Genomic DNA, 26987 nt, shown 5'->3' with positions numbered 1-26987 from the left:
GTGTGGTCCAGATTGGATGACGGCAGCGATGACACAGTCACTGCTGTGGGTGGCTTGTTTTTTCCAAGGTCACAGCACTCCCACCCCACCCATGGACGCATCTGAAGTGAGATGGAGAGTGAGGGATAGTCTCACTCCCTAGAGTGAGACGCTAATCGATTTTACGTGGAGAAGCAAAGCATTACCTCACCGTGTCTTTTTTTTTTTTTTCTCACGTTTTTCACCCCAGGATTCAATTTGTTTTTTGCCCCAGACTAAAACTTAAGGGAATCTGCAGCCCCCTGTGTGTGAGCGCACATGGCAGGGGCAGTAGCCCAGGATGCCAAGGATTTTGGGAGGTCAGTTTTTTTTTTTGTTTTTTTTTAACGAGTTCATACTTTGCAAGCAAACTCATAGAAAACTCACAAACCCATATGAAGTTAGATGTTTTAAAATTGTTGGATTTTATTAACATATTAAATCAATAGTATTGGAAGATTATAAATTCCTARTCCACCATATAGCATAACGCATTGATTCATACACACYGACTTTGACCTTTCTGTAATTTGTATGTGTTAAAWACGTTTTTGGTGGACGGGGCACCAAAACCGTCTCCGGCCCTGGGGCCCACATCCTTCTACGTCCGGCCCTGGACATGATGGGAGTGGGCTGGTGGTGGTCCCATCTGGGGAAAATGGTCCACCAGCTGGAATATGACACCCACCCCCAGAGCGCCAGCATTACTCACATGAGAGAAACCTGTTGGAGTTTTACGCAACATCACTAATGACATCCAGTCTTGTTCTTAAACCGGGGAGCTGCAATCATAAACAAAAAAAAAAACAAAAAAAGCAGAAAACGTAGCTACAGATTGCAGCAAGCATGAGCTTCTTACTGTAGGACTTTATTGTGTGAGCGGAGCCCCCGCCCCCGGACGAACACAACCATCATATCAAGTGTGAACTCATAAATATTTCACAGTTGCTCCTCTTGGAAGGTCAAAGCAGGAATCATTCTTCCTCTGGAGGGTTCTTTTACTCAAGAAAGCAGGGGGCCCCCCTTTCCAGGAATCATCGACCCAGGCTTCCAGCCAATCAAAGCTCATCACACGTCCCGCTCCCCACCCCCGTCAGCGGACCAATGAGCGGCTGGATGCTGCTGGGCAGCAAAGGGAGGGTCCCAGAGGTTAACAGCGGAGCTGCTTCCTGCTCAACTGAGGGGGAATAGGTGGGGTCAGGTCACTTTCCTGGAGAGGTTTGGGCTTTTTCTTTTTGGGCTGGTGGGGATTAAGGGAGATCCACCGAGGCAAGGCGCGTTCAGATCCGAGCGGGCTATTATGGGAGTCGGAGTGGATTTAGTGAATGAGCGCCTCTCACTCTGCCCTGATGGTGATGGTATGCAGAGGCGCTGACAACAAAGGACACCCGGGGAGAGCAGATGTATTGTGGGACACCTCAGTGGGAAGCGCGAGCCACGTCACTGCTCTCCACATAGCAACAGCACTGCTGACCTACATGCCTCATTCCCACACGGTCCAGCCGCCGCGCTGGGGCTGCAAACCAGAACAAATGCTCCCACCATAATAATACATTTAGAAAAAAATACCTGAATTTACACGAGGAAATATGAAAAACTACATAAGACAGAGCTCTTGCGGTTTTTTTTTTTTTCGTACTTTTTTTTTATTATTATTAATAAACACGTGACACAGTGAGAAACACGACACAGTTCTGAGATTGTCTAGAGARAAAAAACACACTACAAAAACAGTTACATTCCTTATTTTTACATGAATTAAAACCCCTGTGAGTTTCAGCGGGGTGTGTTACCTGGGAGAGCCGCTGACCGCGTTACAAGATACGGGGACTTTCTGTTCGTCCTTCGGCTGAAGCGGAGGCACCAGCACTGGCAAGGCAGTAGCTTGCGCAGTCATCTCCATAGCGGGCAGTGTCTCAACCCAACCAACAGCACAAACTACTACCTCAGCCAGTAACGTGGCCTAAAGGCGGACGAAAAGCAGGACGCCGTAAAAAAAAAAAAATGCAAGAAGAAAAAAAAAAAAAAAGTCGAGCGGTCTCGAAAATCCCTTGCAGTCGAAGATGTCCGTGCACTCCTGCTTCTGTCCTCTACTGAGCCGCACACTTGAACTGGGAGGGAAACCCCGCCCAAGCAGACCTGCCCTCATCCTCCTCCTCGTGCTCACTTCCCCTCATGTGACCTGTCGATGGGAGACCGAGCTTCGGCTGCCAGAGTTCAGAGGAGGCCATGAAGCTGCAAACGTGCTTTCTCTTCAAAATGTATGTTAATCCCCCCCATTGCTTGTGTGGCGAAAAGGGGATCACCACACCCATTGATATTCAGTGTATTAGTTTAAATTAAACACCTAAAAGGATGAATGCAGTCKATCTTGTCATACTTACCTGAACCCTAAATATGCTGGCTGCTTAATGACAAACCATTAGTTGTCAATTGACGATCCACATCTGTTCTTGAAAATCTTTAGATTAGCGCGTTTGGTTTTAAAATCTTTTAGCCTATTTCATGTTCATGTCTGACAGGTTTGTATTCAAGTGGTTCCATGATTCTGCAACTCCTCAYAAAAAATGTGGTTACACCAAAGCTAATTTGTAATCYAAGTTATGTTTTCACATAGTACCATGTTGGTTTGGATGCCTTGTTTCCCTTAATTTAAATCACCATAAAAGAAAAAAACTTTCATACCCACATGCTCCCGATGACATCACATCAAGCATGAGATACCCGATCAAGGTTCTTTTTTAGGCCTGAGCAGCTAAACAAAAAGTATTCACACCCCAAAAAGTATTTGCACCACAAAATACTTGTAGTCTTAAATACAAAGTATTCGCACTTCCATRAAGTATTAGCTACCCTGCAAAAAGTATTCGCACCCACTCCCTCAAAAAAAAAGTACTTGTATCCTCAGAAAAAGTATACACACCCTCAGAAAACAAAATATTCAGWTCCCTACGTGCCCCTATGCCACAAAAATTTTATTCACACTCCCACCCAGGATGGGATATGTATTCACCCCCATGATAGACACAGATGTCTATCATGGCAATTTTTCAAAAATTTTCTATCCATCTAAATTTGTAAGGGGGAAAATACTTTGTCAATTACTGTATATTCATCCTTCCTGTACACATCATACTAAAAAATATATAAGAAGAAATGTGTAGCAAACAGATGAAGTGTTTCCCCTGAGCATGCCTTGTAATGAAGCAGACAGCTGATTGGAGAAATGTCCCGTTTATTTTACACAGTCATGTACATCCCTTTTCACACGGCTGGCTGAAGGTGACATGGAATGTTAAAAGATTTGGGGAAGTTTGTTTTTTTTTTCTTTTTATTTGCATAAAATTTTGCAGGAACTTCATTGCTGGAAATGGTGAAAAAAACCCAAAAAGAAATCTGGGTTTTTCATTTGTACGATCAGCTTCTGCCTTTCTTTTCCTTCAGAACATAATCGCTGTACATCAATGCGGCGTCTTCGGAAGAATAAAACAAACCAAACCCAAGAGCAACACTGCAACTTTCTCTTTTATTTTTGTAGTCGACAGGCAACTGCAGCCAGCCTGAAGGTGAATGGAGGCGGAGGGGTTTAAGTGTCATTAGCTCATATGAAAAGCACACAATGATGCATGTTAAGTCTGGAGTCGTCCGGCCTTCTCTGCGGGGGGGCTGCTTCGCGTCGTCGTAAATGGAGTTCAATGTCCAAGCACTTGTGAAGCACCCCGGGATAAGAATCCAGATTCAAGATTTCTTCATTATTATAAAAACAGGGAGTGTGAGAGTAAGTCCGGTCAGGACTCTCCKTTCTGGACGTTGGAGACAGGTGGCTGCATAAAGTCTTTAAAGGGCCCCAGGGCCTCCTTCAGGGCTGCGCTCACCTCGGATGAGGAGCAGGTGATGCACTCTACTAGTGTGGGGTACAGAGCGATCACCTGAGCCCACGTGTTGCCATCCACTGCATGAAGGGAAAAAGAAGAAGAAAGATTAATAGGCAGAAAGTGGAGGGATGTCTTCAGGCACGGTGAGGAAAATACCGTTTTCTGGCAGAGTCTTTTTAAGAGAGTCCATCAAAGTGCTTATAGCTTTCAAAACGAAGATAATCTCCGTCACTTGCTGCCTGAAAATCATAAGAAAGAGGAAAAAAAAAAAGAGTAAGACAGCAAAGTAAATTTATGGTATTCTTTTGTTGATGCCGTTTTCATGCGAGTGTGGAAAAAGTTACTGCTGGTCCAGTTGATAAATCCAAATAAAATACCCCAAAGTTTGTGATTGGCTAAATGTTTTTTTTTAAAATGGGTGCGTCTCCATTAAGCAAATTTATTTCTGTACTTCCGATTTGCGCAATTTTATGATCGATGGAAACGTGGCGGCTGTGACAAAGCGTATGGACATACCTCGGTAACGGACAGCGTCCGCTCAACCGCTCGTCTTCCACGTAGCGTCGGAGGACGTCCTGGGCCCTCTTGAGGAGCACGGAGAGCGCCATTCGAGAGATGTAGCCCTCCTGAGGGGTGGACACCTTGTTGCTGAAGGAAAACTGGAGCAGCGTCTCGAAGCACACCTTCGAAAACTCTTCCCGCATCCGTACATCTATCTCAGCCTCTGCGGGAAGAAAAACCACATTGGTATCTATAGAGTTAAGTCGACACTTCAGTGGTTGCTGCTGCCACTTTCATTCGACTAGTTTATTTGTCTGGAAAGTCCGGTTTGTTTGGGGAGATGTGAACGCGCGATCAAACTCTAATGGAGGCTAAAAAAGCAAACGCTAGTCCACGTAAAAAGCATATCTGAACACCTAGCGGACCGCAGTCCACTCCAAAAACATTACGTGGACTACAGTGCAGGTCATTCTGGGTAAATACAACCAATCCAATACGCAAGCTTAGCGCTAGCGAGAGAAATGCCTTGTGGTCTCATCAAATACAAAAGAGAAATGCTACACCCGCTAAAATCYGACGACACTTCATTTTTCTTTGTGTCGTTTCCTTCAGTACCTCTTGATGCCTCAAGTTTTTGAAAGTGCTTGGTTCATTTTACACAGTGCAGCATGAAAGCGAATCACAGCTGAAAATGTAATAAATGTTGCACTTTTGGTCCCCAAACAAACCGAGTCTACCAGACTACCAGGTGTGAAGACAGCCTCAATTTTACCTGTGAACGAGGGAGCTTGGGAGTGAATGGAGCCCTTGTTGAGCATAGTCATGATCTGACCAACAAAGTCTTTGGGGATGAAATTGGCAAATGGTAAAATCTCTGTGCTGATCAACTGGACCACCTGAACAAAAGGAGACCATCGTGACGTAAGGGGAAAGAAAAGAAGCAAAAACATTTCTGAGATACGTTACTGGACGCTCGAACGGATAAAATACCTCAACATCGATCGATTCGTTCTGCTGAAACTCCTGAATGGACAGATTATCAGGGGGAGAGCTGAAGGAAAAAACAAAAGGTTAGCATTCTGAAACCGGCCACACGAGTCGAGAGGTTTGGGGGAAAACGTACCTTTTGGTGAAAAGAAAGTCTTCAAAGGCGTTGGCCAACTCCGGCCACATAGTGTCGAACTTCCCAGACGAGGCATGCTGGCGCGCAACAGGCAACCCGATGGACAGCACCTTGAGCAGAGACGACACGGCGAGCTTCCAGGTGCTCTCCGACGGACAGGCGTACTTCAAACCCAGCGGCATTCTTAAAGTCTTGAAAAGGGAAAAAAAAAAAAAAGCGCAATTTTAATCTTATGAACATTGTTTGAAGAGCGATTATAAGGAAATGTATAAAACTTCCTTATCCGTGGAAATCTTAGAGCATTTCTGCTGCATTTGTTCTGATGTTGGTCTTTTCTTTGGTTGCTTTTATGGTTTTTGGATGCCGTGCAACTGGCAGTATTTTTGCTCTTATGTTTTTACTTGCAGATAGTTGGTTATGATGCGTAACCGTGGCGACAAGGTATTTTTTATTTATTTTTTTTTACAACTGGGAGCAGCTGATTAGCATCTCAAAAGCATGTAGGATGTGAAAACAAGGACCATTTATCAAATTATTTATTTACTCATCCATGTTTAGTTTTGTATGCAACATTTTTTGCAAAATCAACAAAAATGACAAGGAAAAAAAAAACGGACTTAGTGACTTCATTAAACCACCATACTGTAAGAAAATGACGGACAGAATGGCAGCGGATGAAACTGCCTGTGGAAAAACTATTTTATGCACAAATGACTTTTAGGGTTTTTAAAAGACATTACTGATTTCATTTTTGAGTAAGTAAGGAAAGGACAATGGAGCTACCAACTTTTCATTGTCTTAGCAAAGTGTAGCTAGACGGTTTCCTTATTTTGATAAAAAAAAAAACATGTTGAAAATAATTTTAAAAAGTGTCATTTTGTTTTTCTTTCCTTTTTTTCCCCCCTTTAAATTAGATTTGATTAAGGCAGAAAAATGTTTCCTGAGACATTGGAGAACTAGTTTAAACTTTAATGTGTTTCTTTGGTTTGCAGCAGAACAGCAGCGAGTTCTGAAGAGAAAAATAGATTTTAATCTTTGCAAATCAGAACCAAGAAAACAATTAGGCACTTTTCAAAGGTTGGATACCTCAACATTAAAGTCCAGATTCTGCCTGAAGACGTTGTGTTGAATGTGTGGCTTAATAACAAATCAGTTCTTTTTGAAACTTTATGTCTGCACAAACTGGTAAGTTACTGTAATCCCACAGAGATGACAAACGTAAAACTAGAAAGAATCACGAGCAAAGACGACTTAACAGCATCAGACATGGTACAAAACTAAATGTCCTCCTTACTGAAAATATTCTGCATAATAATCTTAAAAGAAATGTACACTGACGCTAAATAGTAGCATTTATCATAGGCAAACATGATGAAAACGGCTTTGTTATTGTTCCTGTCAGAAGTCAGAACTTGCAAAACTCTCCATGGGTTTTATGAATGAATTTCTTTGACTATGCTTCTTAAAATTCACATTTTAGCTCAGATTTATTTAGCATAAATACCTTGATGATATTCTGCAGAACCTTCTCGTTGATGACAGCTTTGTGGCACGCCGTTTTATGGTAAAGGTCCACCACCACCTCCAAGGAGCGCTCAGCAAAGGGCACGTAGTTTAAGGCAACCCACTCTGCCTGTGGAGGCAAAGAAAAGAAAAAACATTTTACATGAACCTGAACATATAAAAATCAGAAAGAAAACATTCCCTCTTCAAAATCTGGCAACACTGAAAGCGTGATTTAAAGGCACACTTTAAAGCAGGAAGGAAGAAACTTTTACTGCTGCTATTAGTTTTGCCCCATGATGTTAGAGTCAAATCATCAAAGTGTGCCTTTAAGAAACAAAGAGAGCCACACTCGTGTAAAAAATAAAACAAATAAATAAAATGTCACCAAAAATCACAAAGTCAACTGAAAAATGAACTCCACACGGACGGTGCACACAGAGGCGCGACCACCAGTTAGTGGCAGGCAGAGAGGGGTGGAAGGGTGGAGGAGGAGGGGCAGCATGGAGTGAGTGTGAGACGCAGATGAGACACGAGAGAAAACACCGAGCGGACCGATTCCTCGTCTGCCGCAGAGGGGAGCTCATCACCGATCAGCTTAGTGCCACTATAGATGAGGGAGGGGGCAGGGTGGAGGGGGGTGGAGGGGGCGGGGCTTGAGGCAGATAACAAAACTCACCGGTGCAAACAGCTGGATCTAAAATTGGTGAGCGGGTCCGAGAAACAGAATGAGAAAAAGACTGAGATTAACCGGCTGCTTTGAAGCAGAGGAGTTGACTTTGCAGAAAATTAACTGTAGTGATTTTTATTTATTTTTTTCTCTCGGTGGGGGCAGAATAAGTCAGGGATATTTGAGCCAATCAGATGTGAGGAATCACAAATAACGTCCACTGTCTTTTCAAAACTTTGCTGCTTTACAACCAAAACCGTCAAAGTTATTTAGTTGGAATTTTATGTGAAAGCAAAAACATTTCAGTCTAGACTTTGTCTCTTTTTGTTTGAAACCCTTAATTTATATCTCAGGGTCAAAATAAATAACATTAAGCACCAGGCATCACGCAACCCTGCAAGGGTAAGCTGGTATGGACGACCTCACTGTGCATAAGTTTTCCCTTCTCTTCAGATATAACCACAACTGTCAAAAGTGTAAACATAAAAAATAAATAAAGAAATCCTTCAGTTTGCTTACACATGGATGCTGGAGCAAGCAAAGTTTGATACTTTACACGCACAAATGGAACCAAAAGTCAAATCTGTGGCAACAGCAGAGCATTCTGGGACTTGTAGTATTAGCAAACACTTCTGCCATCTGGTGGCTGGCTGGTAGAATTTATTAAACCAGTGGGCCAAATTTGGCCTATGTGCCTCAGTTTGACACCTATAATCTAAACCATTCATTGCAGCTCTGCCTGCTTGTTTGTTTGCTTTGTGTGTAAAAATGTGAAAACCACATCATGCACTGCTTTGTGTTACTTAATCACACAGAATCTATGAAGGATTTGATCTTAGTAGGACAAAATGTCGAAAAGATAACGGTGACAAGAATACTTTTGCAGAACATAAGGTTGTCTGTGGAGTTAGATATCTGAACATCTCTCATCAACATCCGGATTAGAATTTAGAAACTGGCAGTTGCCCAGGGCCCCAAATTTTGGGGCAGCCCACAAAAAAAAAAAAAGAAGCTTTTTTTTGGTATTCTGCACGTAATTAAACTCTCTGCCTCCTTTCACGTGTGGTGTTTTTTGAGTATTGTTGGATAAAAAATTTTTTAACACCACTGAAATATATAAAAAATGATGACATCATAGCATATCTTTCATGAAGTTTCAAATCAGCCATCTATCAATTCATACATCCTAGTGTGTAGCTTTACACGAGTAAAAGATTGTATTCATTTATTTTTTGGGGGGGGACTGGGCACCAAAATTGGCTCCAACCCGGAAGCCCTTATTCTTCTGAAGTCGGTCGTGAATCCGGTGGATAACACACAGCACATTATTTTCTGCGAGTATTTTTCTCGACATTTTGTTTGGGTTTTAAATCACAGCGGTTGGCATCATTCTGTGCAGATAACGCGCGGCGTCCCTCAGGTCTGAAAACTTGTTGACTGAAGAAATTGTTGTTTCCCAGTGTGCAACAAAGATGCTGTAGTTAGATGTTTTGTAACTACTGCAATCTCCCTCACAATAATTCAAAGACTAAAGAAAAGTGGCAACACAAGCTAAACTATGTGCATGTTAGGAGCCAAATCTATGCAGGAGGGAGGAATTTTCAGAAAGAAATAGCTTGCAGCTTCTAAAACAACTCCATAAGCATGTGAGGAATAGTTTGATTGGATAGGAGGTTGGATTATATTCAGCCTCCTTTGATGTAATAAACAAACAAAACATCCAGAACACCTGTGTGGAGGTGGCATGGTGAGTCGGAGGTCGTACCTGGTTGTATTTAGCGTTGGCCACGTGTTTGGTTTCCACCCGGCCGTACTGAGGAGGCTTGCAGGAAAACTCCACAAAAAGCAGCAGCTGCTCAAAGATGGCCGGGTACATGACCTGCAGGTTCTCAGGGCCCACACAGATGGCCTGCAGCGGGGAGGGAGGAGAGGAACAAACACCGCTGACATTCACCGCAGGACTGCATATTAGATGATGCAAACAAACAATCTTCTCCCGAAGCAGCTCTGAAAACCTGTCCTGCTGAAACCACTTATAGCATTACTTTTTTGACTCAAAGAGCCTTTAGCTATTGCTTTTTTTATTCTTGACATATGAGGTAAAATAAATCATATAATAACCCATAATTAGGGTTGCACAATTTGCAGTGTTGCAGTAACAATGGCCTGCTTGGATTCAATTAGGGATGCACTGATGGGAACATTTTGAGCGAATATCACTATCCAATACTAACATTGCTGTTATAGTTGATAACTGATATTTATACTATGATCAATAATTGTGTAACCAACTTGAAACAAAACAAAAAAAACACAACTACACAGTTTATATTGCCCCTCTAATTCAGTTAAACACCCCCAAAATCATTGAATCGCTGACTGGATGTCCAAACAAAAACAACGTTGTCGACCCCAGTGGCGACCACAATTGGGGGTTGAGGGGGGGCCATGGCTCCCTCATAAAAAATAGTAGCCATACTGAGTTATCTTTTTCCATGAAGACATAAATGTACAACAAAATAAATAAGCAAAATTATACATTTTATTTACAAATTCTGCATGCTCTGAGTATTTTTGGTGTTTTTGATACATGTTGAATTCCCTACACGTCCAAACCAGATGTACATGTTTAGTAGAGGGTGGGCATTTACTGTATTGTTTACCATTTATTGTGAAAAATTTCTTTGAGTTTTGATTTATCATTATCAACTTCAGTTCCTGTCGGAAATGTTATTTTTATGATTTTCTCCACCGTTTGTTCCACAAAATCATCAAAATCATGATTTAATGCGCTTATTGTGTGCAGTATTTATAAATCAGACTTTTTTAAGTAAATGCCTCTGTAAATCGGAATAATTTTCAGGAATTGTACTTGTGTTTGTAACGCTATGAATGCTGTGTCTGCAGTCACAACCATCCAGTTCTCTACAAAACATGTAATAAGTAGGTTTTTATTTTTTAATCACAATCTCTAGTGTTTTCACAATAGAACCATAAAATATCATGATAAAATTATAAATGCATATTCCCCACCACTGATGTTTAGCAGCAGAGATGCAAAGCATCGTGGGGACATTTTTATGAAAGAACAAAAAAGATTCAAGAAAATTCAGATTTCCCACAATTAACCCCTTCATCACGATATTCCGCAGCGTCCCAGCTGCACGCTGCCCTACCTTCTGCAACACATCCAGAGCGGTGAGCACGGCTTCCTGCAGGCTAGTGAGCGTGGCCTCTGTGTAGGAAGGCAGGATGAAGGGGGAGGCGTCGCTGCTTATAGGCACAGACACGGCGCCGTGGAGGATCACTCCCAGCTTCTTCAGGTCATCCATGCTGAAGTTCGCTTTGATGTGCTGGTAGAGCGCCGGGAAAATCTGGATCAGTGCCGTGAGGAAGGGCTGGCTCGGGATGAAGGCCAGCTTCTCGGCCGGGCCGCTGGGGGGCCTCGTGCTCTCCGTTCCGGCTCGGTACCACGTGTTCCACGCGGACCACCACAGCGTCRAGTCCTCCAGCGCGGACTCCTCCCCCGGCGGCGGCGCCTGCAGCTCTGCGCCGTTGTACCTCGTCAGCCTCTCGACCAGTGAGTCTGAGCGCACCAAGGGTCTGCCGGGGCCGGAGGCGGAGAGCGGGTCGATCAGGACGGGGGGCACGCCCATGGCGGCGAGCGCGTCCCCGGCTTTGTCAGAGTCTTTGACTGGAGTGACGATCTGCAGGATTTCTTGGAAGCTCTTGAGAGCGGCTAGCGAGACCTCGTTGTTTTTACTGAGGGCGGCCGACTGGATGTGGTTCAACAGAACCTCCCAAGCCTCAAAGAAATCCCCTGCAGAAACATGGCGAGACGGTCAGAACCAACAGGAAGTGGCTGTGATTACTAGGGGTGTCCCGATCCGACATCAGCCATAAGAAAAGTTACATCGTCCTGCATCTAAAATCTAAAAGCATTTAGTTCGCCCCAGCATTTCTATCCAGACCTATTGGCTAACAATAAATAAGTCACTTGTTCTAAAACTATTGTTCTCTGTTTAAGTAACATCACTAGATTTCTAATGTTCCACACTACAAAATAAGTAACAAAAAATGTCTGATTTGTGTTGACATCGTATCGGGTCAATATCAGTATCGTGTTAGAAGTAAAAAAGTCGCTTCAAGACACCTCTGAAGATTATTAACGCTTTCATATGAAGCTTTTGCGAAACGTGTAGCATCTGTTGCAGGCTCACCTAGTTGCTGGAGGAGATACCGCCTCGTGTTGAAAATGCGAGCCACACCGGCCAGCGTCAGCACCCAGGTCTCTGCCCACTGCTTTTCGGCAGTGTCACGAGAGTGGTGGATGAGGATGTTCCCGCCCCCAGACTCGATCTTCTCCTTGTCCGCTGTGGTGGACGACGTCCTCACACAGTCCAGTAGCTGGAACAAAACCTAAAGTACCAAAGAAAGATGCCAAAGAGGCAATTAAAGGAAAAAAATGCAACTGTTTGCTTCAAATTCAAGGTCAAATACTTCTTCAAGGTATAAATGAACTAAGAGAATATCAATGCTCTTAAATTTGATCTAATTGTTTCAGTATAGATAAATTCAATTTATGAGGCTTTAGTAGCTCTTTCATTTCGTGCCTATTGAGTTTTTAATAAGCGCCACAGAAACTGCTTTGGTTGCCCGAGCTTCATAGGACGAGTTGTTCTGTTCTCGGTGCAGAGATGTTTTTTAATAAAAACAAAAACACACAAAGGCTTATAATACACTGGGGGAAACCCTGCGGCATGCTACCTTCCAGACCACGATGTGCCACGTCGGCTGCTGCAGCAGGGTCCCGTGGGCGGCGATGGTGGAGAACAACGTCTGGCCTGCGCTTTTGCGTACGGCGGGCCGCGGGTCGACGCACAGCTCGCCCAGTTTGGCGTACAAACACAACCACAGGCAGTCGAAGGGAGGGGCGGGGTGGAACGGCCTGTTCAGCGTCTCGCCCTTCTCCAGCGCCTGCTTCTGCAGAGCCTCCTCCTCTCTCTCCAGCTCCTGGGTGATGGCCTCCCCTCTTTGGAAGAAGTAGTCGGAAATGTTCCACTGTGGATGAAAATAGAACGGAGGACAAAAAGGGGGATTTATCTCCTCGTCACGACGCGAGTTACTGCATCGTTCACTGAACATGACTGTGGGAAATGACGAGTGAAAGTTCACCAGCAGGCCAATGGAAGTAAGGCTGATGTTGAGCTCCTGGTTCTGAAGGCCGAAGCTGCCGGCCACATCCACCACAATCTGGAGGCACGTGCAAGGCATTGTGGGGAGGAAGTCGGTCACCACCAACTGCAGGCACTGGAAGGCTGTTCGGATCAACGATTCGCTGAGAAAACAACAGGAATCAAAGGTCCGTGTCAGCAAAACGCCGGCAGCCGACCGCCGCCACCGCCGCATCCCTCGCTCTTACCCTTGATCGTTGCGGATGGCTCCGATGACGCCCAACACGAGGGGCCAGCCGGGGCCGAGGCTGTCGCCCTGACTCTGCAGGATCTGAAGGACGCACTCCAGCTGTTTCTGCCGAATGTCGGCGTGTAACACGTTGGACAGCTCCTTCAGGGGGTTCAGCAGCAGCAGCTGCAGCCGCTTTGGGGAGAGGAAGAACATGACTAGGGCTGAAACGATTAACCGGATCAATCGCGATTTATTCATTATTCAAATAATCATTAACTAATTTAGTAATCGCTTAATATATAAATTGAATATAAAGACTCAAAAAAGCCATTTGCTATGGGAAATCGATAGAATAAGCCAATTTTTCTTATCCAATTAATCGTCAAAACAATCTGTAGAATAATCAATTACTAAAATAATCGTTATTTGCAGCCCTGCACATGAAAAATGATTCTTGATTTGCAAATCTGCAATTTAAAAGCTGACAGGTGCGGTCATAGCAATGCCACAAAATGGTTTTCCCATGTCCCTCTGAAATAAGATATACAGGTATTAGAAGATGATGATGCCAATAATAACATTGAGGATTAGGTTCATTCAAAGTAATGAATACATCTGAACGGCCGGCCTGAGGAATGTGACAGAAGTTACATGAATGATCAGAGGTTCCTGAACCCTGGAAAGCTAAACTAATAACCAAACTAATGAAAATAACAAATTAAAAACATAAAAATCTTTGTTATCTTTTCAATAACTGTGAAGCAAAAAGACTTTTTCAATTGAAAATCTTGCTTATTTTTGTCAAAATATTGTTAATTACAGACACTAAGGAGGGTTGACATATTAAATTTACGGAATAAATCTCCACAAATTATGAAAAATCCACAAAAATGGGCATAAACATCTTACAGAATCAGCCTAAAATATAAATGCAATGTATAGCTGCGATGGTGAAATGCACCCATGCACATCGACTACTAATATTGATATGTTTTCCTCTGAGTTTTGCAGATTTATTCTTTTGCGCATTTGTGTCCTGCCTTGATGGTATCGCCTGTATCTGCTTCAGCGAGGTAAAGGTCACAAAGTCTCACAGCACAAGATGACGGTGACATTTCTTATCTTGTTTTCTAGCAGTTGGCAGACGCGTGCTCGTCATGGTTACTACGTGACAGCAGAGACTTTCTAAATGTCAGCATCACAAACAGCCAATTTGAAGGACAAAAGCAGAAAAAAAGTGCATTTGCACAGCATAGGAATTTTTTTATTTTTTTTACATTTCCCCACAAAGTTTGACATTATTTAGCGTAAAAACAAAAAAAGAAGAAAAAGAGAGCATCTTTTGAGTGTGTGATCAAGCCCACCTGATTTTGGGCGAGCGGAGGGTCGTGTTTATAGGAGAGCCCGGCTTTGATTAGCGCCGTCAGGGCCTCTGCCCCCCACTCTCTCATTCTGGAGTTTGGGTGCTGGCAGACCTACAAGAGACACGAACACACCAGACGCATAAAAGATCAACCTGCAGCTGCAGATTGGGTTGTTACAGACGAGGCAACGTTGGGAGTGTGGATACACATGGAGAGGCCTGGATGAGCAGCAGAACAAATACACTGCTGGATCTACCTCTGTAATTGTAAACAGGTAGACATTTTAGAAATGAAATGACAAATTCAGAATCCAGATGATCCATGTGTATCATTTTGTGTCCACGTAAAGCTCAACATTTTAATCACATTCTGCATTTGGAAAATAATAATAATAATAAAAATAAAAAAAAAACATGGTAAAAGTATGAATCGTAGCATAGTTTCTTCAAACTATGAAGGAATTTGAATAAGAGCGCAGGGAAAGATTTAAGGTAGGCAGACTTGAAGGTGCACATTTAGATTCTTTCTGTGTGATGAATCAGATTAACGCGGCAAACAAACTGCGGACACATTCCGACATTCAGCGCCGTCTCGGATCCAACATGTTTATGTCGGACAGCGAGAGAGAGAAAAAGAGAGAGATGAGGGGAAAAAATAAATGAGAAAAAGAAGTGTTTCAAAAAAATCATAGCTTACCTTCTGCAAAACAAACGTGCGCAAAAGAGAGGGGGAGATAAGGAAGATGTAAAGAAGCCTTTCAACACTGAGACAGATGTCCAAATGTAGAAATGTTACTCAACACTTCTGAGCTATTGCATATTTTGTCACAGTACAACTATAAACTTTAATGCAGTTTATTGATATGTGTATGTTAACTGTGCTTTCTTCAAGCATAAAAACAAAAAGCTATTTTAAAACCAAATATCACCTTGTTCCACTTCACAGGTACACTCTACTTTGTCTTTAACATCAAATCTCAATCGTGACACAGTGTGGAAAAATTCAATGAGTATGAAAACTTTTTCACTTTTTATTGACACTTCCTGCATTATTTCACAAGGCAAAACATATAGAGTATTATGGTTTACATTTGGTTTGAAAATATTAGAAAAAAATGTAAAGATTTATTGACATGCAAGTAGGGATCTGAAAATTTGGGCCAATACCGATATCTGATATTAATGTAGCGGTTATGGACGATATCCAATATTTTATGTATCATGTATATTTAAATTATATTTCAATTAAAACAAAAACACCACACTGCTGACGTTGCTAAAATGTCAATAATTCTGCCTCATTATCACACAGCCACAGAAAAACAACCCCGAAATTACCTCAATCTCTGATGTCAAAAAGAAGGCAGAAACAATGGTTATTAATGTCTGCCCATTAATAACAGACATTTATTCTGTTAAAAAAAATTGTTAAAATTTTTTTTTTGATTTTAGTCAAAAAAATGACTAAAATCGTCTGATAATCGTCTGATAATCGTCCTAGCAGCCTTCCAGTCTTGTCAATGTAAACAGAGGGCATTTTAAGTAAACAGTAATTGAGCTTTCTGTTTGTGCAAACATACTATAAGATAATTTTGTTTCAGCTGGCATATTTGTGGGGGGAAATACATTCCTGCTGTACTAAATCTATTGCACATGCTTATAATGAAATGTTTCCAACAACTGTTTCCCACTAAGTGTTTCGGCCTATTTTTAGCCGTCACTAGTGGGCGGGTTTAATGCGGGTAAAGGTTACCTCTAACAGGTGTCCTGTCAGGGGTCTCCACAGGATCTCGATGCGGTCCATGTTGACGAGGCCAGTCTCCAGCAGCTTAGCGACGGCGAACAGAGACGGCTCCTGAACAACGACCAGAAAACAAGACGTATAATAGTATCGGACGTAGCGTGAAACGAGATGTGAGGCAATGCAGATGTGAGTTTGGATTTTAACCAGTGGAAACTCAAAAAGAGAAAATATTGGTGAGTTGGAAAACTTTTCTTACCTTATTATTTCCATAAGCCATTTCCATGGCCTCCAGAGAGAGGGAACAGAGCGCGTTGATTAAGTGATGCAAAGATACGTCATCCAGGTACCTTTTAAAAAAAATACATATTTTAAAATTGTTTTACTTTAATAGTAAAAGGTAAACTGTAACTATAAATGTGAGTAGGGGTGGGCATTTATTGCATCGTTTATCATTTATCGTGATAAATGAATTATGATAAGAATTTTGATTTATTGTTGTCAATAAATTCCAATTAATTGTTTAAAATCCCCGAAAACTGTCTTTCACACTGTTTGTTCAGTAAATGCCAATAAATTTTAAAATCTGACTAAAAGCCGTTACAATATTCATCTAGTTGATATAAATCACATTTCTTTGTGTTACTGGTATCCTAAAGAAGCAAATGGGAACGTTTTTCAACAGCAGTATTTGTGTTTGTGGGGCTAGAATTGCTGTAACACACAGCCACAACCACACAGTTACCTAAAAAGAAATGGTTCTTATAGTCACCTTCATTGTTACCACAATAGTACCACTAAATATTGTGCTAAAACTTTAAGTCCATATCGCCTAAATGTGATGCTGATAAGCTGAAAAACATATTAAACTTATACTAAAATCAATACTAAATTTGACAGCATTGAAGATTGAAAAATTCTTACTGTGAGCTTTCAAAGAGTCGGGACAGAATGTTGGAGATGACGGGCAGATCCGTCATGACTGCTGTGGTCAGCACCTGTTCACATTCAGTCAGTTAGCTCAACGTAAAAGGTGGAAGCAAAGATTACGACACATGCAAACAAAACGTCTGGGGCCAGAACTTTATCCAGGAGCAAGGATAGTTTTCTGGGATGAACAGAGACGCATATTGACTATGAAATCCTTAACGATTTATTGCCAAGATATGAATTTCCCCAGGATATTTTTATCTTCTAGGCCACATTTCCAATTTTTCGGTCATTTCTGTTGACTGCTCCTGATGTTAGCATCTATGCCACACACAGCTGTGGCCCCAGATAAAGTAGTAGATGAGGAGAGAATAATTTTCCTATGTGAAAAAGAAAGAAACAAAACTCACCGTACTCGGTCCCTCCACGGCTCGCCCCGGTTTCAGGGCTCCGCCCACCGCTGGCTTTAGCCCCAGAATCCAAACTAGATGCTGGGAGAGCAAGAAAAAGCTGTCAAAGTTGATCCGACACCATCCATCACAAAACGGATTCATAAAGTAAAACAATGTAGATGTATGTCTCTATCGTTTTATTTGTACAAGTATAAGGTATGTAAAGAGCTCAACTCCCTAATCAAATTACACGAGTGTGAGTGACGAGGCGTGTGTCGTACCTGGAGGGTCGCCAGCACCAGCTGCCACGACGTCCCCAGCACGGCGCCGTGGCAGTGAGCCAGGTTCAGCAGCGTCCTCATGCACTGGATGTTTTTGGCAGTCAGCTGAAATAAAAGCGAGAGATGATTATTTCCATGGTGACACGTTTAGCAGACACCTAAAACTAAAAATCTGAATGAATGACAGAGCATGTGCAGTGAAAACGGCACATGCTCCCTTTTCACTGCTACCGTTAGACTTGACAAAACATTTTTGCTGGATGATAAATTGCGATCAACGATAATATTGTTGTTTTGGGAACTTTTTTGGGTAAATTATTGATAAATGGGAAAAATAATGCAAGTTCGCCCTCTCAAAGACGAATAAAGTTTCATTTTGTAAAGATCACTTGGCACTGGAACTGGAAGACATTTTAAATACCCCAAAATAAAACACAACAACCAAAAACAATAAATAAAAATGGGAAAAGAAAAAAAAAATCACAAACATGTGAAACCATTAAAAAGAATTGATTATGTTTCTGTAAACAAAATTGCTCTTCAAAATTGTTAATCATGAAAAAGAAAATTATTGAGCCAATTGCCTTCCTGCTGTTAAAGGCAAATAATTATTTAAATTTTGAAACATTAGGTGTCGTAAATAAACCTTTAATATTAAACAAAATCATTTTTAGTTGCCATTTTTACCATTTTATATGTCTGGTATTACTGAAAAGAGCAGAAAGCTTCGTTAACTTAGATTTCCAAAAGGCTGCCAACATTTCTTTGTCCAGAACGACACGCTGAGATCGAAAACTTAAAAGAATAAAGTTGAGCAACTTTCAGGAACTTTATGTTGGTGTTGCGTTTGATTTTGTGAAATGGAAAAGATAAAAGCATTTTCCATGAAAGATAAATAAATATATGAAATTGAAGAAAAAGGATAATTGTTGAACTGAAAAATTAGTTAATTGGTTAATTAAAAAAAACAAAAAAAAAGAAACGTATTAGTGGCAGCCATCAACAAAACTAAGTGCTTTCATTTTCTTTTTAGAAAACTTTTGAGTTTGTAAACTTTGCTTTAAGTCAGTTTAGGGTTTTTTTCTTCTTTGTTTTTTACATTAGTTATGTAGATGAGCGATTCTACCTTTTTTTGAACTTTTATTAAATTTTATTTAAGTCGCAGAGAACTGGACTCGACCAGTTTTGCTCATTAGTTTTGGAGAGAAATTCTCCATTATTAACAGTAACATCCGAACTTTTGGAAAATTTTCTTAGAGATCAGGTGGCAAAATTTGCTTTGATTCAAAACAATAATAAAAAAGCCTTCTGCGTATATTTAAAGTATCAATTGTGTAAGTGCGTCCTCACCACGACGGTGCCTTGCGGCTGAGCGGTGAGCGGCTGCCCGACGGCCACCACCTGTTGATGAGACTCACTGGAGGGGCTGATGATCTGCACGCTCTGGCCCTGGATGGAGTAAGCTGTGGAGAACACAAGCACACAGACAGCAGCCAAGACTTCAGCGACGCTCTGCAAAACGCACAAGCAGGCTTTAAGGAAAACTTTCCAAAACAAGACTCCAATGTTTATTTGGAAAGCTGGGATCCACTGAAAATAACTTAATTCAGTGGATTTGTTGTGAACAAACAGCAGTCGGCTTGAGATCGTCTTTTTGTGTGCGTAAACACTGTCTGTGGGAACCTTTGCTGGAGAGGTTGGAGGTGTTGCTGCTCAGGACGGTGAGAGCATAGTGGGGCGGCAGAGAGGCCTTGCAGATGGCTGTGATGAAGGCGTCGCGAGGCGTCACCAGGCCCAGGCGGCCGCACAGCGACGCCATGGTCATCTCCGCCTTCAGGATGTTCTCCGTCGCCGCCTCGTCGGTGCTGGAAGCACAAACATTTACTACACTTGATGTACGTGGTTATCATATAGCACATAAAAGCCCAACCGCCCCCCCAAAAAAAAAAAAAAAAAAAAACATCACGCAGAGGAAAAAGACATGTATAAGTCACTATGGACTAGCAAACTATGAGAAAAAACTTGACTTATAGTCCAGAAAATACGGTAATCCTAAACTAATGCTAACTTTTCCACATTTTGTATCACAACTACTAACTTCAGGTCATTTTATTTCATTTTTGGTGAAGGTCTGACATAATTATTTGACAGATAAGTATTAACAAGCTATACTTATCAAGCTATGCAAGTATAGCTTGGTAATAAATGTTAGGATGATTTTCTGTTTGAATAACTAATATTTTTTTCTTACCTTGCATCTAGCAGCAGAGACAGGGCAGCCAGGAGACCACACCAGCTGGCGTTGACCATCTCCTCCCAAACCAAATGGGCCCCTGAAAAGAAAAACGAGATGCTAACTGGACTTAAAATTGCTTTGGGAAATTAAGAAATGTCTGTATTTCTATTTCATATGTCACTCGTACAAGCATGTTACTGACAATCTAAGGTTACAGAACCTTTTGTTGAAACCGTTTAGCCAAAACTCTACCTGTCCACATTTAGTCGTCACATTTAACAAATATCAGAGGAAGCTTCATTTCCCAGTGGCTATTCCCACCTGGCTCTGGTTTCCATTCCTGCTCAGGGTGAGTCTCCCTGAACTCTGCAGCGGCCTCCTCCTCCGTGGTCAGCTCTCTTTCGATCATGGAGGTGATGCCCCTCACCAGGTCCAGCAGGGCGCTGAAGGCCACCGACATGGCGTAGCCCTCTGGGATGGACGGAGGCTCCACCTTGTCCAGCATCTCCAAGCTGGGTGGGGGAGACCATCAAGACCGAATCAGATGTGAAAACATTCAGCTTCACTCCAGCATAAAGCAGATATGGGTTTGATTTGATTATTGCAAATCTGTTGATCTATTGTGGTTAATTAGTAATTATAACAGTTTAATGCAAAATAATACTGGGGAATAAAATAAAAAAAATCAAGCATAAAAATTTTTATAGTCACCCCTCAGGTCAGATGGTTTTAAGATTAGCTAACATTAGCTACTTAAATTGTAAGATGATGGCAATTTTTCAAGATGGCTGCCATTTACAAGGCTTTTAAACAATTTATTGCCATAAAATGTTACCCATTTGGCGAACCAAACTGTTTGGTTAGCCGTGACCACAACTGGTAGCAACTGCTGCTGATTTTAGTGCAAACATATTTTCTCCAGTACAACCATTTTGAAAATTGTCCACAAGAAAAAGAGAAACAGGATATTGCGGAAAAATATATTACTTCTATGGTTCAAAATGCAAACAGTAATTTTAGAGCAAAAATGTATTTTTCTTGACATCCATGGTGACCATTATGAAAAATAAAAAAGCTTCTATAAATGTGATTTCTACGGGTACAATTATGTATGATTTGACACAAAAAGCCTTCAACTGTGATAAATGTCGCCAGTTTTAGTGCAACAATAAATTTTCCTTGATGACCATGGAAGCCATTTTGAATTTTTCGGTGGCTAACATTTGTTTTTTCAAACCAGCAAGCTGCTGGGAACATCTGCAGCTAGTTAGGTTCTTGTATCTGCATGTGAAAGATTCTGCTGAAATATTCAATTACCCGCTACACTACTAGTGGAGTTTCACTACAGCCATTAATAATATGTGTACAGAACATATGTTGTCAGTTTCAAAAGTGTAATAAACATGAAAGGAAACCCTTACTAGGTGGCCTTGGCGCTGCCCTGGACGCTAACAGTCATGAGGGGGATCCAGGTGCCGCGGTATTCGAACGCAGCCTGTGTGGTCAAGGTGCCGCCGCCCCCTCCTGTACCTGGAACACCCTGAGCCGTGCCCTGGACCCCTGACCCTGACCCACCTAGAGAGGAAGAGTGACGAAAATAGAAAAACATAAAAAAAAAAAAAACATGTGTACTTCCTACAAAAGCAGTTTTATTTAAAGTTTCATTGTTTCAAAAAGACAATTTCTAACAGATTTTACATTTAAAATGCACCTACATTTATTTTGTAAGATCAAATTTCAAAGGCCTTTTAACATACGTTTTTTCTTTAATATTCAGCACCAACTCAACCATGAAGGTAACTAACCAGCAGGTGCACTGACAGCAGCAGCGTTGCCAGCATTTGGGACAATAAAAAGGGACTGAATGAAGGATCCCAGAGCGTTAACGATATCTCTGAACACCTTGGTGGAGTGTTGCTTCATGTCGTAAGACTGACAGAAAGAGCTGGAGAGGGGGAAAAGAAACAAAACGCTTTGTTAGAAACACACACAAAACAAGGAACCAGCAAAATGTGAACACTCGAGGAAATGAAAACAAGAAGAAAAAAAAAAGAAAATTGCAAACGTCTCAGTGCGGAGGCGTCCCCAGAGAATTTCAGTAAGGATGTCCAGACCAGTCAAGTAAAAATAAATAATATATATATTTTCCATATATGTATATTAATATGTTTCTTCTGTTATTTTTAAATTCATACATTTATTTATTCATTTATTGTGTTTTACATTAATGTTTTGATTGAAGAAATTCAAGATGGGGCCACGGCACCCTTTGGACCCCCTACTGATCGCCACTGATCCTCAGGTCAGAAAGATGAGGAACAGGATCAATTTAAATGAAATAAGTGAATGCGTATAGATGAACGCGTGTTTACCATAGTAAATGCGGCTGCACACACAGCCTATGGACTGATTCTACAGCTACGGCTCGGAGCCACTGAGGCTTTTCCCCATCAAGAAACTTCACCAGCAGAGACAGGAAGATCTCACATTCAGTCACCTGTGAAACAGACAGAAACAAACAGGAACATTTCACACATAGTCACTGGTTTTAGAGGAATTAAAACACATCAATTCATCCCAGTATTCAGATCACCAGTATTCACTGTGCGCAACCATTCATTCATCCTCCATTGTTGTATTCAGTTTGGGCTTCTGTTCCTTATCAAGGTGGACAGATGTATAACACAGAAACTGAAGGAACAAACGGATGCTGACCGCATTTAGAACTTTTAAATTAACAGGTCCAAATTCCAGCTTTTTTGAAATAGCTAATGTTGTACTTTGTATCGAAACTCAAAGACATGAGTGAATAAGGCTCATGATTTGCACAGAAACAATCCATCCGGGATCAGGTTTGGTAAATTGAGTCCTCACCAGTAAGCTGTAGAAGTGTTTAATGAGGACTGAAACCACTCGCAGCAGCCTCATGCAAATGGGAAAGTAGGGTTTCTCCACGGGGGCCGGTGGAGCAGCGGCGCCGGTGCCCTGCCGGAACTTTATGTTGGGCGAGAAGAGCTTGATGACAAGAGGGCACACCCTCTCTTTCAGCAGGAAGCTGAACTCCTGGTGCTTTGGGAGACATCGAGCAAAATTAATATAGAGACACAGAAATAACATCTTTATTTACCTTTACCTTTATTTATAAGAGCGAGGGCGTACCTGTAAGAAAACAGCGGGGAAATCGTTCAGAACCGACTCCAGCAGCTCCAGGCCAAACGTTCGGGTCATTTCTGTCATTCCCACCAGCCAGTAGGGGGCGTCAGCGTTCACCAACTGGCACAGGTCCTGCGGGCAGAAGCATCCGGTACAATAGAGAGTTGTATCCAACTTGCAGAAACAGTGCACTGACTTGGCTCTGGTGGGAGAATAAAGACCCTCGCACACAGAGAGGCTTTGTGGGTAAGCAACACCAGGCAGAGCGCAAGAAAACAAGGAGCTATTGAGGAAATTCTGACAAGAGTAACAGCTTTAAGATCCACATAATTATGATGATAAAATTAGACATTTTGACTTCTTTCTTTAGATTACAGATGATCTCAAACACTCATGATGGACAGGTGGGTGGAGGACTGCTGCCTCCTGGTGGACTAACCTGAAACAGCATGTATGCGTCCTTGGCGCTGGGCCTCAGGGTACTGACAGAGCGCCGGTTGGTGTTTCCCTGGACGGGAGGAGGCTGCTCCGCGATGCCTTTCGTCCAGAAACACAACATTGTTACAACATTTAAGCCACCACAGCTTTTAGATCCAATCAGGAAAAACAAACTGTTAAAATTCAGATCTACGTCTCTTTAAAGTAACAACAGCAAATCAGAAACTGCATCTTTGTTCCGACTGATTTTTTTTTTTATCATGCAGACCTTTGAATCGCTCGTCTTCGGCGACCATCCTCTCAAAGACGACAGTGACGACTTGTCTGACGGTGGCGGCCGCCGTATTGTTGGTGATGTTGTCCTTGGTGAAGTGGAGACGGAAGCACAACACGATGGCCTGAAAACGACGCGGGAGACTCTTCAGAGACGTGGAATATGTACATCAATGCGTACACCTAGTCAGAGCTGCACCACTTTAGCATTTCCAGGAAAAGTAAAAGCAGCATTTGTGGCACTGCGCATCGAATTGAGAAATGTCAAAAAGATGGACGAAATGAAGACGGATGAATGGATGGACAGATGGCTACATAAAAGAAAAGATGGACAATGGATGGATGGCTATCTTTATCATGGTAGCTAATACTTGTAGCCAGCTCTGTGAATTTAAACTTCATGCTTAGATTTAAACCCTAAATGGGATTCAGTACTTAAAGGGGCAGACACCAAAAACTCAGATTTATTCAATTAATCATCAAAATAGTCTTGACTAAGTTGAGAATGAAAGTGAAAATTATTCACATCAGAAACAATTCAAGTTAAGGTACGCCACCTTTGCATCAGGGGAGAGTAAAAGAAGGACGATTACGTCATGATTGTGTTGACCTTTTACCTTTGAGAGGACTTCGTCGTGAACAACCGTGTTGGTGGTCAGCAGGACCAGCACCGTCTGCAAGAGCTTCAGCTCCTCCAAACCGTTCTCCATCAGCTGCCACAACATGTTGATGATGTTCCCTGCAGCCGCCTGGCGCACGCACAAAAAGAACCAGAGCAAACGTTAAATGTTGGCGCAAACATGTCCGCACATCGGCACACAGGTTCTACGCTTTATGCAGAACCCGCCACGTTCAGCAGAGACACAACAGTGGGAGCAGCTGCTTCCAGACGCCAGCAACCAAACATCAGACACCAGATTTAGCCGTCTGTAAAGGCTGATGCTGACACCAAGTGACACTGCATGTCCTTTTATTTGACACGCAGTTTTTTTAAAAGCCTACGGAAAATATTGTGAGATYCAATTAAATGATCGACCTCAAAACCCAAATGGGAAACAAAGAAAAACCAGATTTTTTTTCTCCTTTTGAAGCATTCTCTGTAAAAAGTTTCCTCAAGTTTAATCTATGTATTTAGATCAATAAATATCAGATCAAGATTTTTTTTGTTTGTCCTGAGAGGAATGAAAACTTATATTCTAACAAAGAACCTGAAGCATCTCTACTATGAAAACATCAGCTTCCAGATAATTTGGCAAATCTTTAATCAGATATTGAAAATGATTCTAGATCAGGAGTCGTTGCAATGTGGCCAATCTATTAGGGTAGATCTATTCTGTCTAATTCTCTGATTTCATGTCATGCTTAATTATTTATTTTACTTTATATTTAGCATTTCTAAATGTACTTTATGCACCATTTGAAAGAAGGTTTGATGTTTATTTTAAATGTTTGACCAAGGTAGTCAACCTTTTGTTTTTGTCTATTTCTGTTTCCTTAATATTTATTTCACATTAGTTGTTATACTCCTAATGGCACTGACTGAACAAATTAAAGTTGCGTTGTTTTTACATGTTTGACCAAGCCTGTGGTGCAGAATTATGTTTACATATAAAATATTTAAATCAATTCCGCTCTGTTTCTATCGGATCGGTATCGGCCGATACTAAAATTCAGATATCGGTATTGGAAGTGAGACAGGTGGATCGGTGCATCCCTACTTACAATAGCTGTGTGTTTATTTTCAGTGGAAAACTTTCAGCTTTTACATTTTGCAGCTCGCCTGACCTTTCGTTCCCCCCTCACGCTCCTCAGGGGTTTGTCATTCAAACTGTGACAGCCTGCTTTTCTGATACTCATTTCTCTCCGGATGAGACATGTTTGCTGTCTGAAGGCGGATGTCTCAATCTGACGACGATGGCAGTGCTGCTTCAGTCTTGTACCAACCAGATGCCTTATTAGGTGTTGCCATTAAGAGCTCATTCAGAGCATCTGCTGCCCAATTATAGCATTTTTGTTAAGAAATTTCACCAGACTCCAGTTCTTCCCTTAAGACTGCCGCCACATTGTCTCTAAATGTCAAAAGTAAAACTAAAACCTCTTGAGTGACACCTTGAGATGTAGCTTGGCTTTGTCCCATGAGGCCCTGAACACTGAAATGTATTAAGTGGAGAAACAGAACAAAATGCCTGTTTGGTATAAGGAGGTCTTGTTTGCTCACTGTTATTTTTTTCTAAAAACACAGAATCTTCAAAATAAGTCTAGTATTTGGTAGTTGGAGAGAAAAAGTAGGCAAAACATTTATAAGAAAAATGTGAAGAAAAACACTACAACTTCACAAGGGACATTGGTAGATGTTGTTTTGGTAAGAGATGAACAGATTAATGTTAAATAAAAAAAATATTCCAATTAACACGTCAATTTACTGAATAAGAATTAAAACAGCAGGTTCATAAATGCTTTGTTTTTTTACTATTTTGTCTGAACTTTTACTGAAGTCTGAACTTAAAAAAAAAAAGAAATTAAGTTCATATAAAACCATGCCAACAAATGATGAAACTACTGTCTGTGATTTTTTTGTTAAACATCAGTCAAAAAGCTTCAGGAACTGTTTCAGACTAATGAAATCACAGCCTCACATCAGAATGTAGACCTCAGGAAGCTTTTAATAGCAGCTTTTTATGGTGAATTAACAAGCCAGATGTGAAGCTTCGGGGCACCAGCACACCGGCAGCTCAGCTATTTAAAGATTCAGACCATCTTCACCCATCTGATAAGCCTATGTTGAACATCAAATTAATTTAAAAACTTATTAAAGTCATCCCCCTCCCCCCTCCCATCTTACTCCACATGATTTCCTCTGGTTTTTGTAACTGTGCCCGCACTCCCACACCATGTAACGAGGCTCATGCATTTTCTCAGCCAGTGGTTTCCTCGGCTACAGAGGGGGGAAAAAAGAAAATCACTGAGAAATTAAGAAATAGCGAGCTGCTTTGTGACATGAGACATGTCGCTATTGAGAAGCTGCATCCATTTTAGAAGTCATTAATAATTAAGCTATATTCAAGTGTTGCAGGTGTTGTATTT

The 26987-nt window shown here is 41.6% G+C and overlaps 1 protein-coding gene across 4 annotated transcripts in view; it reads right to left on the bottom strand.

The window, feature by feature from the left end:
* Nucleotides 1-3236: 3236 nt before the first annotated feature.
* Nucleotides 3237-26987, bottom strand: part of mon2 (MON2 homolog, regulator of endosome-to-Golgi trafficking) — a 36353-nt gene continuing 12602 nt past the window's right edge. The window contains exons 4-36 of one of the 4 annotated variants that reach the window (XM_008411141.2): nucleotides 24521-24652; nucleotides 23899-24028; nucleotides 23632-23729; nucleotides 23199-23324; nucleotides 22914-23108; nucleotides 22412-22536; nucleotides 21845-21984; nucleotides 21461-21614; nucleotides 20361-20551; nucleotides 20055-20136; nucleotides 19487-19668; nucleotides 19154-19266; nucleotides 17804-17908; nucleotides 17541-17621; nucleotides 17125-17198; nucleotides 16460-16550; nucleotides 16213-16314; nucleotides 15157-15159; nucleotides 14461-14571; nucleotides 13113-13288; nucleotides 12866-13028; nucleotides 12458-12751; nucleotides 11911-12109; nucleotides 10867-11510; nucleotides 9456-9599; nucleotides 7700-7717; nucleotides 7022-7150; nucleotides 5518-5708; nucleotides 5385-5445; nucleotides 5167-5290; nucleotides 4410-4617; nucleotides 4050-4132; nucleotides 3237-3970 (exon numbers count right to left, since the gene is read on the bottom strand). In XM_008411141.2, coding sequence (XP_008409363.1) covers nucleotides 3807-3970; nucleotides 4050-4132; nucleotides 4410-4617; nucleotides 5167-5290; nucleotides 5385-5445; nucleotides 5518-5708; nucleotides 7022-7150; nucleotides 7700-7717; nucleotides 9456-9599; nucleotides 10867-11510; nucleotides 11911-12109; nucleotides 12458-12751; nucleotides 12866-13028; nucleotides 13113-13288; nucleotides 14461-14571; nucleotides 15157-15159; nucleotides 16213-16314; nucleotides 16460-16550; nucleotides 17125-17198; nucleotides 17541-17621; nucleotides 17804-17908; nucleotides 19154-19266; nucleotides 19487-19668; nucleotides 20055-20136; nucleotides 20361-20551; nucleotides 21461-21614; nucleotides 21845-21984; nucleotides 22412-22536; nucleotides 22914-23108; nucleotides 23199-23324; nucleotides 23632-23729; nucleotides 23899-24028; nucleotides 24521-24652 — 4833 coding nt within the window. In that variant the 3' untranslated portion in view covers nucleotides 3237-3806. The remainder of the gene's footprint in view (nucleotides 3971-4049; nucleotides 4133-4409; nucleotides 4618-5166; nucleotides 5291-5384; nucleotides 5446-5517; nucleotides 5709-7021; nucleotides 7151-7699; nucleotides 7718-9455; nucleotides 9600-10866; nucleotides 11511-11910; nucleotides 12110-12457; nucleotides 12752-12865; nucleotides 13029-13112; nucleotides 13289-14460; nucleotides 14572-15156; nucleotides 15160-16212; nucleotides 16315-16459; nucleotides 16551-17124; nucleotides 17199-17540; nucleotides 17622-17803; nucleotides 17909-19153; nucleotides 19267-19486; nucleotides 19669-20054; nucleotides 20137-20360; nucleotides 20552-21460; nucleotides 21615-21844; nucleotides 21985-22411; nucleotides 22537-22913; nucleotides 23109-23198; nucleotides 23325-23631; nucleotides 23730-23898; nucleotides 24029-24520; nucleotides 24653-26987) is intronic. The other 3 variants (XM_008411143.2, XM_008411142.2, XM_008411144.2) reach the window with 3 other exon arrangements.

The sequence above is a fragment of the Poecilia reticulata genome, linkage group LG6 (genome assembly GCF_000633615.1).
Source record: "Poecilia reticulata strain Guanapo linkage group LG6, Guppy_female_1.0+MT, whole genome shotgun sequence".
Taxonomy (NCBI): domain Eukaryota; kingdom Metazoa; phylum Chordata; class Actinopteri; order Cyprinodontiformes; family Poeciliidae; genus Poecilia; species Poecilia reticulata.
The sequence above is the reverse complement of the archived record's forward strand: the minus strand, read 5'-3'. Positions and strand labels throughout refer to the sequence as shown.